This window comes from Danio aesculapii, chromosome 25, assembly GCF_903798145.1.
Source record: "Danio aesculapii chromosome 25, fDanAes4.1, whole genome shotgun sequence".
NCBI lineage: Eukaryota > Metazoa > Chordata > Actinopteri > Cypriniformes > Danionidae > Danio > Danio aesculapii.
In genome coordinates, this window is record NC_079459.1 from 37,009,615 (window position 1) to 37,022,114 (window position 12,500).

At 37.1% G+C, this 12,500-nt stretch overlaps 1 protein-coding gene across 1 annotated transcript in view; it reads left to right on the forward strand.

Moving 5' to 3' along the window:
• LOC130219446 (A disintegrin and metalloproteinase with thrombospondin motifs 20) overlaps positions 1 to 12,500 on the forward strand; it is a 118,614-nt gene that overhangs the window by 21,247 nt on the left and 84,867 nt on the right. The window contains exons 4-9 of the mRNA XM_056451855.1: positions 2,020 to 2,246; positions 4,748 to 4,831; positions 5,873 to 5,997; positions 6,071 to 6,111; positions 6,901 to 7,006; positions 11,110 to 11,256. Of these exons, the coding sequence (XP_056307830.1) occupies positions 2,020 to 2,246; positions 4,748 to 4,831; positions 5,873 to 5,997; positions 6,071 to 6,111; positions 6,901 to 7,006; positions 11,110 to 11,256 (730 nt within the window). The remainder of the gene's footprint in view (positions 1 to 2,019; positions 2,247 to 4,747; positions 4,832 to 5,872; positions 5,998 to 6,070; positions 6,112 to 6,900; positions 7,007 to 11,109; positions 11,257 to 12,500) is intronic.

Genomic DNA, 12,500 nt, shown 5'->3' on the forward strand with positions numbered 1-12,500 from the left:
TTAGTTTGGTATTAGGCTAATATTAGTCTCATATTAGTCTCATCTAATCTCATTCTCACATTAGCCTTGTATTAGTTTAATATTAGTCTCGTATTAGACTCATTTTGGTCTCGTTAGTCACATATCAGACTCATTAGCCTTTTATTAGTCTCATTAGTTTTGTATTGGGGTCGTATTAGTCTCATTCACCTCGTATTAGTCTGATTAGTCTTGTAGTAGTTTTAATAGTCTCATATAAGTTTCATTCTTACATTAGCCTTGTATTAGTCTAATATAAGTCTCAAATTAGTCTTGTATCAGTCTCATTAGTTTGGTATTAGTCTCATTTTAGTCCCATTCATCTCTTTTTAGTCTCATATTAGTCTTGTATTACTAAATTGTATTACTTGTATTATTAAAAATGTAATCAAATATGAATAAATCCATACAGACAGTGGTGCTGCAGTGTGCTTGTGCAGTGTGTTTGTTACTGTCAGAACAGAGCGGATGGTGGACACGCTGGTGTTATCTGAGCGTTATCTTGTCGTCAGCTCATCATGTGTCTCTTTGTTGTGCTGGTGGCCAACGGAGAGCCATGAGGGTCCATTCAGATAACAGTTCATTCAACTACAGTCTCTGCTCTGAGGAAATGTGTGTGTTTTCTGCTGCTAGTTAGTCTTTATCAGTGTCATAACACCATTACTTGGAACAAAGGGAATAATGATTTAAATAAACAACATAATAAAATAACTACATAGAAATAAACTAACAATGACAATATGACTACATGTGAACTACAATACAAGTCAAAACTGGACATTTATAATTAAAATATGAATAAAAATGAACATGAAACCAGAAAATAAACATACTTTTGCTACTAGACAACAAAAAAATAAACCTGTGTGTGTGTGTGTCTGCGTGTGTGAGTGTGTATGTGTGTATAAGTGCGAGTGTGTTTGTGAGTGTTGGGTTTGTGTAGGTGTATGTGTATAAGCCTGTGTGTGAGAGTGTGTTGGTGTGTGCACGAGTGTGTGTGTGTAATGTCTGTGCACATGAGTGTGTGTATATATGTGTGTGTGTGTGTGTTTGTTTGTATGTGTGTGCATGTTCGTGTAGTGTTTGGTCTATGTCAGAATGAAATGTGTTGGTGTGTGTGTGTATTTTTAGTGTTGGCATATGTAAGTGTGTAATGTGCTGTTGTGTGAGTGTGTGTGTTGTGTGTTTGTGCGTGTTGAGTTTGTGTGTGTATGAGTGTGTGTGTGTGAGAATTAGTGTGTGTAGATCGTGTATGTGTCTGTGTGTAGTTTCTGCACGCGAGTGTGTGTATATGTGTTTGTGTGTGTGTGTAGTGTTTGGTCTATGTCAGTGTGAAATGTGCTGGTTTATGCGCGGTTGTGTGTGTGTGTGAGAATGTGTTGATGTGTGTGTGTGTGTGTATGTGTAGCATTTGGTCTATATAAGAGTGAATTGTGTTGGGGGTGTGTGTTTGTTTAGTGGTGGTGTATGTAAGTGTGTAATGTGCTGATGTGTGTGTGCTCGAGTGTGTGTGTTTGTGTGTTGAGTGTAGTGTTGATGTATGTAAATGTGTAATGTGTTGGTGTGTGTGTATTCGTGTGTTGGTGTGTGTATGTGTTGTGTTGGTGTATGTAAGTGTGTAATGTGTGGTTGTGTGTATGTGCAAGTCTGTGTGTATATGTGTGTTTGTGTTCATGTGTTTAAGTGTATTTGTGTGTGTATGTGCGAGTGCTGTGTGTGTAATATTGGTGTATATAAGTGTGTAATGTGTTGGTGTGTGTGTGCGTGCATGTGCGTCTGTGTGTTTGTATGCGTTCGTGTGTGAGTCATGCCGCCACAGTGTATGGAGCGTTAGTGTGTGTATGCGTGTATACGTGTGTGCGATGGTGTGTGTGTGTCTGTAAATCTGTATGTGTGTATTATGTAAGCACTAAAACCCTGTACTGTACATGTAATATATTGAATAAACAGCTGTGTTTCTAATTGTCCTGGTGCTTGTTTGTGTGTTATATTGATCCTCAGATGCAGTGTTCAGTGGTGACATCCATCTGTCCGCTAACAGCAGTCTGCATGAGCACGTGTCATCGCTGCACACACACTCCTCTGGCTCCACACAAACACACTCGTCCAGACGCAAGCGCTTTCTGTCGTACCCGCGATTCGTGGAGCTGATGGTGACGGCCGATGTGAAGATGCTGAAACACCACGGAGCAAACCTGGAGCACTACATCCTCACTATCATGTCAGTAGTAAGTAGATCAGCCTTATTCTCCTCCCTGTACATCAATCATCAATAATCTAGCAATATTCATCATTAATCATCAATAATCCAGCATTTATTATCAATAATACAGCAATAATCATCACTAAACATCCATAATCCAGCAATAATCCAGTAATAATCATCAATAATACTGCAATTCTCATCAGTAATCCATCAAAAATCATCAATAATCCAGCAATATTCATCATTAATCATCAATAATCCAGCATTTATTATCAATAATACAGCAATAATCATCCCTAAACATCCATAATCCAGCAATAATCCAGTAATAATCATCAATAATACTGCAATTCTCATCAGTAATCCATCAAAAATCATCAATAATCCAGCAATATTCATCATTAATCATCAATAATCCAGCATTTATTATCAATAATACAGCAATAATCATCCCTAAACATCCATAATCCAGCAATAATCCAGTAATAATCATCAATAATACTGCAATTCTCATCAGTAATCCATCAAAAATCATCAATAATCCAGCAATATTCATCATTAATCAGCAATAATCCAGCATTTATTATCACAAATACAGCAATAATTATCAGCAATACATTAAAAATCATCAATAATCCAGCAATATTCATCATAAATCATCAATAATCTAGCAATATTCATCATTAATCAGCAATAATCCAGCATTTATTATCACAAATACAGCAATAATTATCAGTAATACATTAAAAATCATCAATAATCCAGCAATATTCATCATAAATCATCAATAATCTAGCATTTATTATCAATAAAACAGCAATAATTATCTGTAATCCATCAAAAGTTATCAATAATCCAGCATTATTCATCATTAATCATCATAATCCAGCATTTATTATCAATAATACAGCAATAATCATCACTAAACATCAGTAATCCAGCAATAATCCAGTAATAATCATCAACAAAACAGCAATTCTCATCAGTAATCCATCAAAAATCATCAATAATCCAGCAATATTCATCATTAATCAGCAATAATCCAGCAATTATTATCAATAAAACAGCAATAATTATCAGTAATCCATCGAAAATCATCAATAATCCAGCGAAATTCATCAATAACCATAGGTAACCATCAATAATCCAGCAATAATGATCAATGTTCATCAATAATAATCAATAATATAGTAGTAATTATCACCAATCACCAATACTAATCAATAAACCAGCAATAATTATCAATAATGATTATTAATCATCAATAATACAGAAATAATCATCACAAATCATCACGGAGCCAACAATAATAATCAATAATTCATCTACATTGCAACAATAATCATCAAAATTCATTGCTAATCATTTACAATCCAACTATAATCAACACTAATCATCAATAATCTTTACAAAGTCTAGCAATAATCCAGCAATAATGTTCAATATTGATCACTAATCATCAGTAATACTCCAACATTTAACATTCATCATCAATAATCCGACAATATTAATCAATAATCAGCAATACTCCAGCAATAATTATCAAAAATGTATCAACAATCATCAACAATCTAGGAATAATCATCCCTAATCATCTATAATCCATCAATAATCATTATTATTCATTAATAATCCAGAAATAATAATCAATAATCATAAAACATGCAGCAATAACACAGCAAAAATGATTAATATTAATCAATAATACAGCAATAATCATCACTAAACCGCAGTAATCCAGAAATAATCCAGCAATAATTATCAACATTCATCCCTAATCATCAATAATCCATCAATAATCATTATTATTCATTCATAATCCAGCAATAATCATCAATAACCATAAAACATCCAGCAATAACACAGCAATAATGATTAATATTAATCAATAAAACAGCAATAATCATCACTAAACTGCAGTAATCCAGCAATAATCCAGTAATAATAATAATAATTATTATTATTATTATTTATTGTTATTTATTATTTATCTTATTATTGTTTATTCTTATTATTATTGTTTATTATTATTATTTATTATTATAATTCATAATAATAATAATAATAATTATTATTATTATTATTATTATTATTTAAATATTATTATTGTTGTTATTATTATTATTGTTGTTGTTGTTGTTATTTTTTCATTAATATATTATTTTAATTTATAATTTCTTAAATATCAGTTCATGCATTTCCCCCTTTAATGTTGTGTTTAATCTAAATGATCTGTTAAATTTTTGGAACTTTATGCTAATTTAAGAATGTGATCTGATTGGGTAAGTGTGTTGCTGATGACGTCATGTGGGCGTATTTCAGCCAATCGGAAGCCTCTATCAGTCCTTCTAAACTGTGTGTGTTTGTGTGTGCTCATACATCTTTGTGCGTGCGTGTCTGCGTGTGTGTGTGTTAGATGTGTGTTTGATGATGTCAGTGTATTTTGGACTGCAGGATTAAACCCGTAGTGTTCAGAGAGAGCAGGGGCTGATGGGTAATCTGTCGTCTTCTGCTTTTCTAAAGGTGGCTTCGATTTACAGAGACCCGAGTGTGGGAAACCTGATCAACATCGTAATCGTCAAACTCATCGTCATCCATAATGAACAGGTGAACAAAAACACCAGTAGGGGCGCAAAGCCTAACTGGCGCCCTAGTTAAACGACTGTCATGCAAAAGTGACGAGGTGGGGGGGGGGGTGGGGGGGGGGGAGGATTGGGGTCTTGGGGATGTCCACATGCCGCCCCTATCAAGATGCCGCCCTGGCTGATCGCCCACATTGCCCATGCCTAACAGCGCCTTTACAAAACACAATACCTAGACAAATACACACGTCAAATGATGTTATCTAAGATGATATGACGCCATTTCACCATAATACATTCATTTACAGCTGTCTAGTAAATTGATTTATAATTTATCTAATTATTAAAATGTCATCTCTGATTTATAATATTATTCATTTGTAGAATTATTTATTAAGAATAAATACATGACATTCGCTTTATTAATATTTGACATTTATGTTATCACAGGAGGCAAGGCAGGATTTCAGTTTCATAATTAGCAAAAAAGTTTCATTAAGTTAATTAAGTTTAGCTCATTTAAATTAAGAAATCAGACTTCTGAGTCATGTAGTTCATTCATTCATTCATTTTCTTTTTGGTTTAGTCCTTTATTTATCACGACTCGCCACAGCAGAATGAACCGCCAACTTATCTAGCCTATGTTTTGCCCTTCCAGCCGCAACCCATCTCTGGGAAATGTCGAGTAATTAATTAATTAAGTAATTTAGTAATTTATTTATGAATCAATTATTCATGAATGAATTAATTTGATACTATTTTATTCTTCGTTTATGAACATATTAATGGATGTATTTTGTTTTGTAATGAATTAATTACTGTATATATTGTTTATTTTGTGTCTGTGTGTGTTTGTGTACATGCGTTTGTGTGTTTGTACATGCATGTGTGCATATGTGTTTGTGTGTGCGTGTGTATGTGTGTGTACATGCCTTTGTGTGTGTGAATATGTGTGCGTGTGTGCATGTTCAAATGTGTTTGTGTACATGTGTGTGTGCATGCGCGTGTGTGTGTGTGTGTGTGTGTAAATGGGTACGTGTGTGCCTGCGTGTGTGTGTTTTGTCAGGAAGGGCCGAGTGTAAGTCTGCTGGCCACATCGACTCTTCATAACTTCTGCGTGTGGCAGCAGAGCCAGAACTCAGCAGACGACAGCGACCCAACGCACCACGACACCGCGCTGCTCATCACCAGGTGACCTCTGACCCCTCAGCTCATCAACATCATCAATATTACAATAATGACCTCGATCTGTTCTGATCAACAGGGAGGACATTTGCAGAGCCAAAGACAAGTGCGACACACTCGGTAAACAACACACACACACACACACACACACACACACACACACACATGCAGAATTATCAGAAATGTTCATTATTTATCAAATATTTCCCAAGTGATGTTTCACAGAGAACAAGGACATATTTCAAAGTACTTCCTATGATATAATAGATTAATAATAATGACTGTATGTATCTGTGTGTAACTGCAAGTGTGTGTGTGTGTGTGTGTGTGTGTGTGTGTGTGTGTGTGTGTGTGTGTGTGTGTGTGTGTGTGTGTGTGTGTGTGTGTGTGTGTGACTGTATTCATTCATTCATTTACTTTTCGGCTTAGTCCCTATATTAATCTGAGATCGCCACAGCGGAATGAACCGCCAACTTATCCAGCATAGGTTTTACGCAGTGGATACCCTTCCAGTTGCAACCCATAACTGGGAAACATCCATGCACACTCAATCACTCACTCACTCACTCACTCACTCACTCACTCACTCACTCACTCACTCACACACACACACACACACACACACACACACACTACAGACGTTTTAGTTTACCCAATTTCCCTATACCACATGTGGGGGAAACCAGAGCAAACCCACATAATCACAGGGAGAACATGCAAACTCCACACAGAAATACCAACTGACCCAGCCGAGGCTCGAACCAGCGACCTTCCTTTGAGGTGATTGTGCAACTCACTGCGCCACCGTGCTGCCCCCGTATGACTGTATGTGTGTGTAAATGTGTATGTGTGTATAACTGTGTTCATATGACTGTCTGTGTATAACTGTGTATATGTGTGTGTGTGCAGGTCTGGCGGAGCTGGGCACCATGTGTGACCCGTACAGGAGTTGCTCCATCAGTGAGGAGAACGGTCTGAGCGCCTCCTTCACCATCGCTCACGAGCTCGGACACGTGTGAGTGATTCATTATTATTCCTTCAACCACTTATTCCTCATATATCCAATCATGGTCATGTTTTATTCATCGTATCTCAGAGTCAAAGATCATTTCTAATGTTTTGAAGTATTAAATGTGACCCAGTCTGACGGTGCGCTGCTATATTTGTGGGAATAGCAGAAGAAAACAGAACTGTCAAAATGAGCAATTTTTCTTTTTTGTTGAAAATCATTAATTCAATTCAATTCAATTCCCCCTTTATTTGTGCAGCGCTTTTACAATGTAGATCGTGTCCAAGCAGCTTCACATAGAAGATTATAGTGAATGTAAACAGTGTAGTTCAGTTTAGTTCAGTTAAGTTCAGTGTGGTTTAATATTCACTGCTGAGAGTCCAAACACTCCAAAAGAGTGTTTGCAAGTTTTTGCAAAAGAGTCCAAACTGTAAATTAAGATGCTGAAGTGGTTCGGAATGTATTTTTGTTCAGTAAATGTTTGTTTTTAGACCTCTAATTCATTCATTTATTTATCAAACCAGACTAGGTGGCATTTTGACATTTTAATTTAAGTCTAAACAGTAAATTAAGATGCTAAAAATGCATTGCTTTCCAAAACATCAACTATGAGTTTGTTAAAAGTTTGTATTTATTTTTTTTTACCAGGTCAGTAGGTTAAAAGTGTATATTGGGGCCCCCTAAATGACTTTAAAATCCCTGTTTTATCTATGTCAGAGCAGTAGGTGGCGTTTCAACTTTGACGCAAAAACACTGAACAGTAATTTAAGCTGCTAAAATGGTTATAAAAAATGTTTTTTGTTAAAAGTTTGGCTTCGGACCCATCAAAATGTTTATTTACCAGGCCAGTAGGTGGCGTTTTGACGTTTTAATTTATGTCTAAACAGTAAATTAAGATGCTAAAAATGCATTGCTTTCCAAAACATCAACTATGAGTTTGTTAAAAGTTAGTGTTTATTTTTTTTTACCAGGTCAGTAGGTTTAAAGTTTGTATTGAGGCCCCCAAAAATGGTTCTATCATACCTGTAGGTGGCATTTCAACTTTGCGTGCTTTAAATTAAGATGCTAAAGTGGTGAAAAAAAATTTAATTCTATAAATGTTTGTTTTTAGACCTTCAATTCATTAATTTATTTATCAAACCAGACTAGGTGACATTTCAACATTGTGAAAATACTAAACAGTAAATTAAGATGCTAAAACGGTATTTCTCTCCAAAATATCAACTATGAGTTTGTTAAAAGTTTGTGTTTATTTATTTTACCAGGTCAGTAGGTTAAAAGTTTGTATCGGGGCCCCCTATATGGCTCTAAAATCACTGTTTTATCTATGTCAGAGCAGTAGGTGGCGTTTCGACTTTGACGCAAAAACACTAATCAGTAATTTAAGCTGCTAAAATGGTTATAAAATCTGTTTTTGTTAAAGGTTTGGCTTCGGACCCATCAAAACTTTACCAGGCCAGTAGGTGGCGTTTTGACGTTTTAATTTATGTCTAAACAGTAAAATAAGATGCTAAAACAGTATTGCTTTCCAAAACATCAACTATGAGTTTGTTAAAAGTTTGTGTTTATTTTTTACCAGTTCAGTAAGTTAAAAGTTTGTATTGAGGCCCAAAAATGGTTCTATCATACCTGTAGGGGGCATTTCAACTTTGCGTGCTGTAAATTAAGATGCTAAAGTGGTAAAAAAAAAAAACTGTAAATATTTGTTTTTAGACCTTCAATTCATTGATTTATTTATCAAACCAGACTAGGTGGCATTTCAACATTGTGAAAATACTAAACAGTAAATTAAGATGCTAAAACGGTATTGCTCTCCAAAATATCAACTATGAGTTTGTTAAAAGTTAGTGGTTATTTTTTTTACCAGGTCAGTAAATTAAAAGTTTGTATCGGGGCCCCCTAAATGGCTCTAAAATCCCTGTTTTATTTATGTTAGGCCAGTAGGTGGCGTTTTGATGTTTTAATTTATGTATAAACAGTAAATTAAGATGCTAAAACAGCATTGCTTTCCAAAACTTCAACTATGAGTTTGTTAAAAGTTTGTGTTTATTTTTTTTACCAGGTCAGTAGGTTTAAAGTTTGTATTGGGACCCCAAAATGGTTCTATCATACCTGTAGGGGGCATTTCAACTTTGCATGCAAACACTCAACTAGGTGCCGTTTTGATGTTTTAATTTATGTCTAAACAGTAAATTAAGATGCTAAAAATGCATTGCCTTCCAAAACATCAACTAAGAGTTTGTTTTCGGACCCATAATGTATTTTTTTTACCCGATCAGTGAAAAAATCAGTGTTAAAAGTTTGTATTGGGCCACCCTAAAATGGCTTTAAAATCTCTGTTTTATTTATATTAGACCAGTAGGTGTGTTTCGACTTGCATGAATATTCAATTCAATTCAATTCCCCTTTATTTGTATAGCGCTTATACAATGTAGATTGTGTCAAAGCAGCTTCACATAAAAGGTCACAGTAAATAGGAACAGTGTAGTTCAGTTTGTAGTGTTTAAGTTCAGTTCAGTTTAGCTCAGTTCAGTGTGGTTTAATAATCACTACTGAGAGTCCAAACACTGAAGAGCAAATCCATCGATGCGCAGCTCTACAGATCCTGAACCATGCAAGCCAGTGGCGACAGCGGAGAGGGAAAAAAAACCTTCACTAATGGTGGAAGTGAAGAATTAAAAAACCTTGAGAGAAACCAGGCTCAGTTGGGCACGACCATTTTAATTTCTATGCTGGCCAAACGTCTCGTGCAGAGCTGTAGTCTCAGCGCCAGAGGCTGGAGAATGCTGGACGTCAGCAAAGACTCGTCTGTCTCTGGAGCGTCACAGGAATCAGTCTCATGTTCTCCACTCCTCCATGACCACCACAGCAGCTGCTCAGGATACGGCCTGGTCCAGGATCATGGAAACCTTGGGATCATCTCGTCGCTGGTCTTGGATCGAATCAGTGACTCTGCATGGTCTGAGGGTCTCGGGAAGAGTATCCCCAGGTGGAAATAGAGAATAAAGAGAATAATTAGCGTAGCTGCTGTTCATAGTGTATATAAATGAGATGCAGAACCTGTGTGGAGCACATTCATGTATCATACCGCTGAGTGGTGCACTAAGTGTATGCTTTACTGAACAGATAGGTCTTTAATCTAGTGTTGAATTGGGAGAGTGTGTCTGAGCCTCGGACGTTATCAGGAAGGCTATTCCAGAGTTTAGGAGCTATAAATGAGAAGGCTCGACCTCCTTTACTCGACTTTGCTATTCTAGGTACTACCAGAAGCCCTGAGTTTTGAGACCTTAAAGAGCGAGTTGGATTGTAGCGAGACAGAAGATTGGTTAGATAAACAGGAGCTAGATTATTTAAAGCTTTATATGTAAGAAGCAATATTTTAAATTCAATACGAAACTTAACAGGCAGCCAGTGTAAGGAGGATAACATTGGGGTGATGTGATCAAATTTTCTAGACCTGGTAAGAACTCTGGTAAATAGTCATATCTCTCATCCAGCTATTGTCCTATTCTAATGACCCACACACTAACTTGTTCAGCTTTCAGAGTGTTTGTGTTGTAAAACGAGACAGAAGCTGTGAGGAAGATCCTGATTTCTGCAGTGATGAAGCTGAACATCAGATCAGTGCTGTGGGACTGTGCTGTGTGTGTATCAATGAGCTCAGTGTGTGTGTGTGTGTGTGTGTGTGTGTGTGTGTGTGTGTGTGTGTGTGTGTGTGTAAGAATGACAGATATTCATCCGCCTCCCATCAGAACAATGAGTTCATAAACACACTTTAACACTGAGTTTACACTTTCAATGAGTCAAAATGGCTAAAATTTCACAAAGTTTTTCCCTAAAACAAGAATATATAATAAAAATGTAATTATTTCGCTTGTTTTAATGAAAAACTCTCTTCATTTTGACTCATTATTTCTGAAAACAAGACTATATTTATTGCTTGTCTAAAAAAATGCTGACTGATTTAAGAGTTTGTAGATATTTTAGACGAGAAACAAGACTTAAACTCATTATTTGGATATGGGAGAGCATTATGATATGGCAAATCCTGTACAAGTGCATGTGTGTGTGTCTGCATGTGTGTATAACTGCATGTGTGTGTTCTGCAGGTTCAACATGCCTCATGATGACAGCCCCAAGTGTCGAGAAGCTGGAATCAAACACCAGTATCACGTCATGGCTCCGACGCTCAACTATGACACCAGCCCCTGGTCCTGGTCCAAATGCAGCCGCAAATACATCACCGAGTTCCTGGAGTGAGTGCAACACTGTCATCCAGTCTGAAAGTGAGAGTAGAGTTCTAGATGCATCAGTCTAGACTATAACAACTCTTCATCATATGTCAGTCTCAGATGAGGAAGCGCAGAAGAGTCCCGCTTCAACCCTTGTGTAGTTTTCAGATTGACTCCCCCTTTGGTTATGTTGGTGGCTGTTTTTGCCCCTTTGGCAGCGTGGTGGCTCAGTGGTTAGCACTGTGGCCTCACAGCAAAAAGGTTGCAGGTTCGAGTCTCGGCTGGGTCAGTTGGTGTTTTAGTGTGGAGTTTGCATGTTCTCACCGTGTTGGTGTGGGTTTCCTCAGGGTGCTCCGGTTACCCCCACAGTCCAAACAGTGTGTGTGTGTGTGTGTGATGATATCAGTGTTATAGTGTGTTTTCTGTCAGTGGGTCAGTCTGGCGTCCCCATGGCAATGGGTCATTTACTCTTAGAGATGCAGTGGTCGCTTCCCTCTCAGACAGGAAGTGTGTGTGTGTGTGTGTGTGTGTTATAATGGGATTTTGTGAGCCTCTGATCTCCTTCTGCTCCAGTGAACACACACAGAAAAGAGGAAGATCATGAAGAGGCGCTCATGTGATCACAGCGAGAGAGAGAGAGAGAGAGAGAGAGAGAGAGAGATTTGATGTTACTAACACTTTTATTACAATTATTTAACCATTCGACACAACGTTATCGCATTATTAGTGAAAAACAACTCCTCATTCATTCCAAAACACAACCCAGCATCGCAACACACGTCACGCTCACCAACAGTAGTTGCATTTATCAGTGTCTCATTCATTCATTCATTTTCTTTTAGGCTTAGTCCCTTTATTCATCAGGGGTCCCCACAGTGGAATGAACCACCAACTATTCCAGCATATGTTTTATGCAGTGGATGCCCTTCCAGCCACAACCCAGTACTGGGAAACATCCATACACACTCATTCACACACACTCATACACTAGGGCCAGTTTAGTTGATCAATTCTCCTACAGTGCATGTGTTTGGACTGTGGGGGAAACTGGAGGACCCGGAGGAAACCAACGCCAACACAGGGAGAACATGCAAACTCCACACAGAAACACACACTGACCCAGCTGAGACTCGAACCAGCGACCTTCTTGCTGTGAGGCCACAGTGCTAACCACTGAGCTACCATGACTCCCAATTTATTTATATTTTTATTTTATTTAATATGCTATGCGTTTAAATGTGCTTTTAAATGTGTATTATCTTAAAATT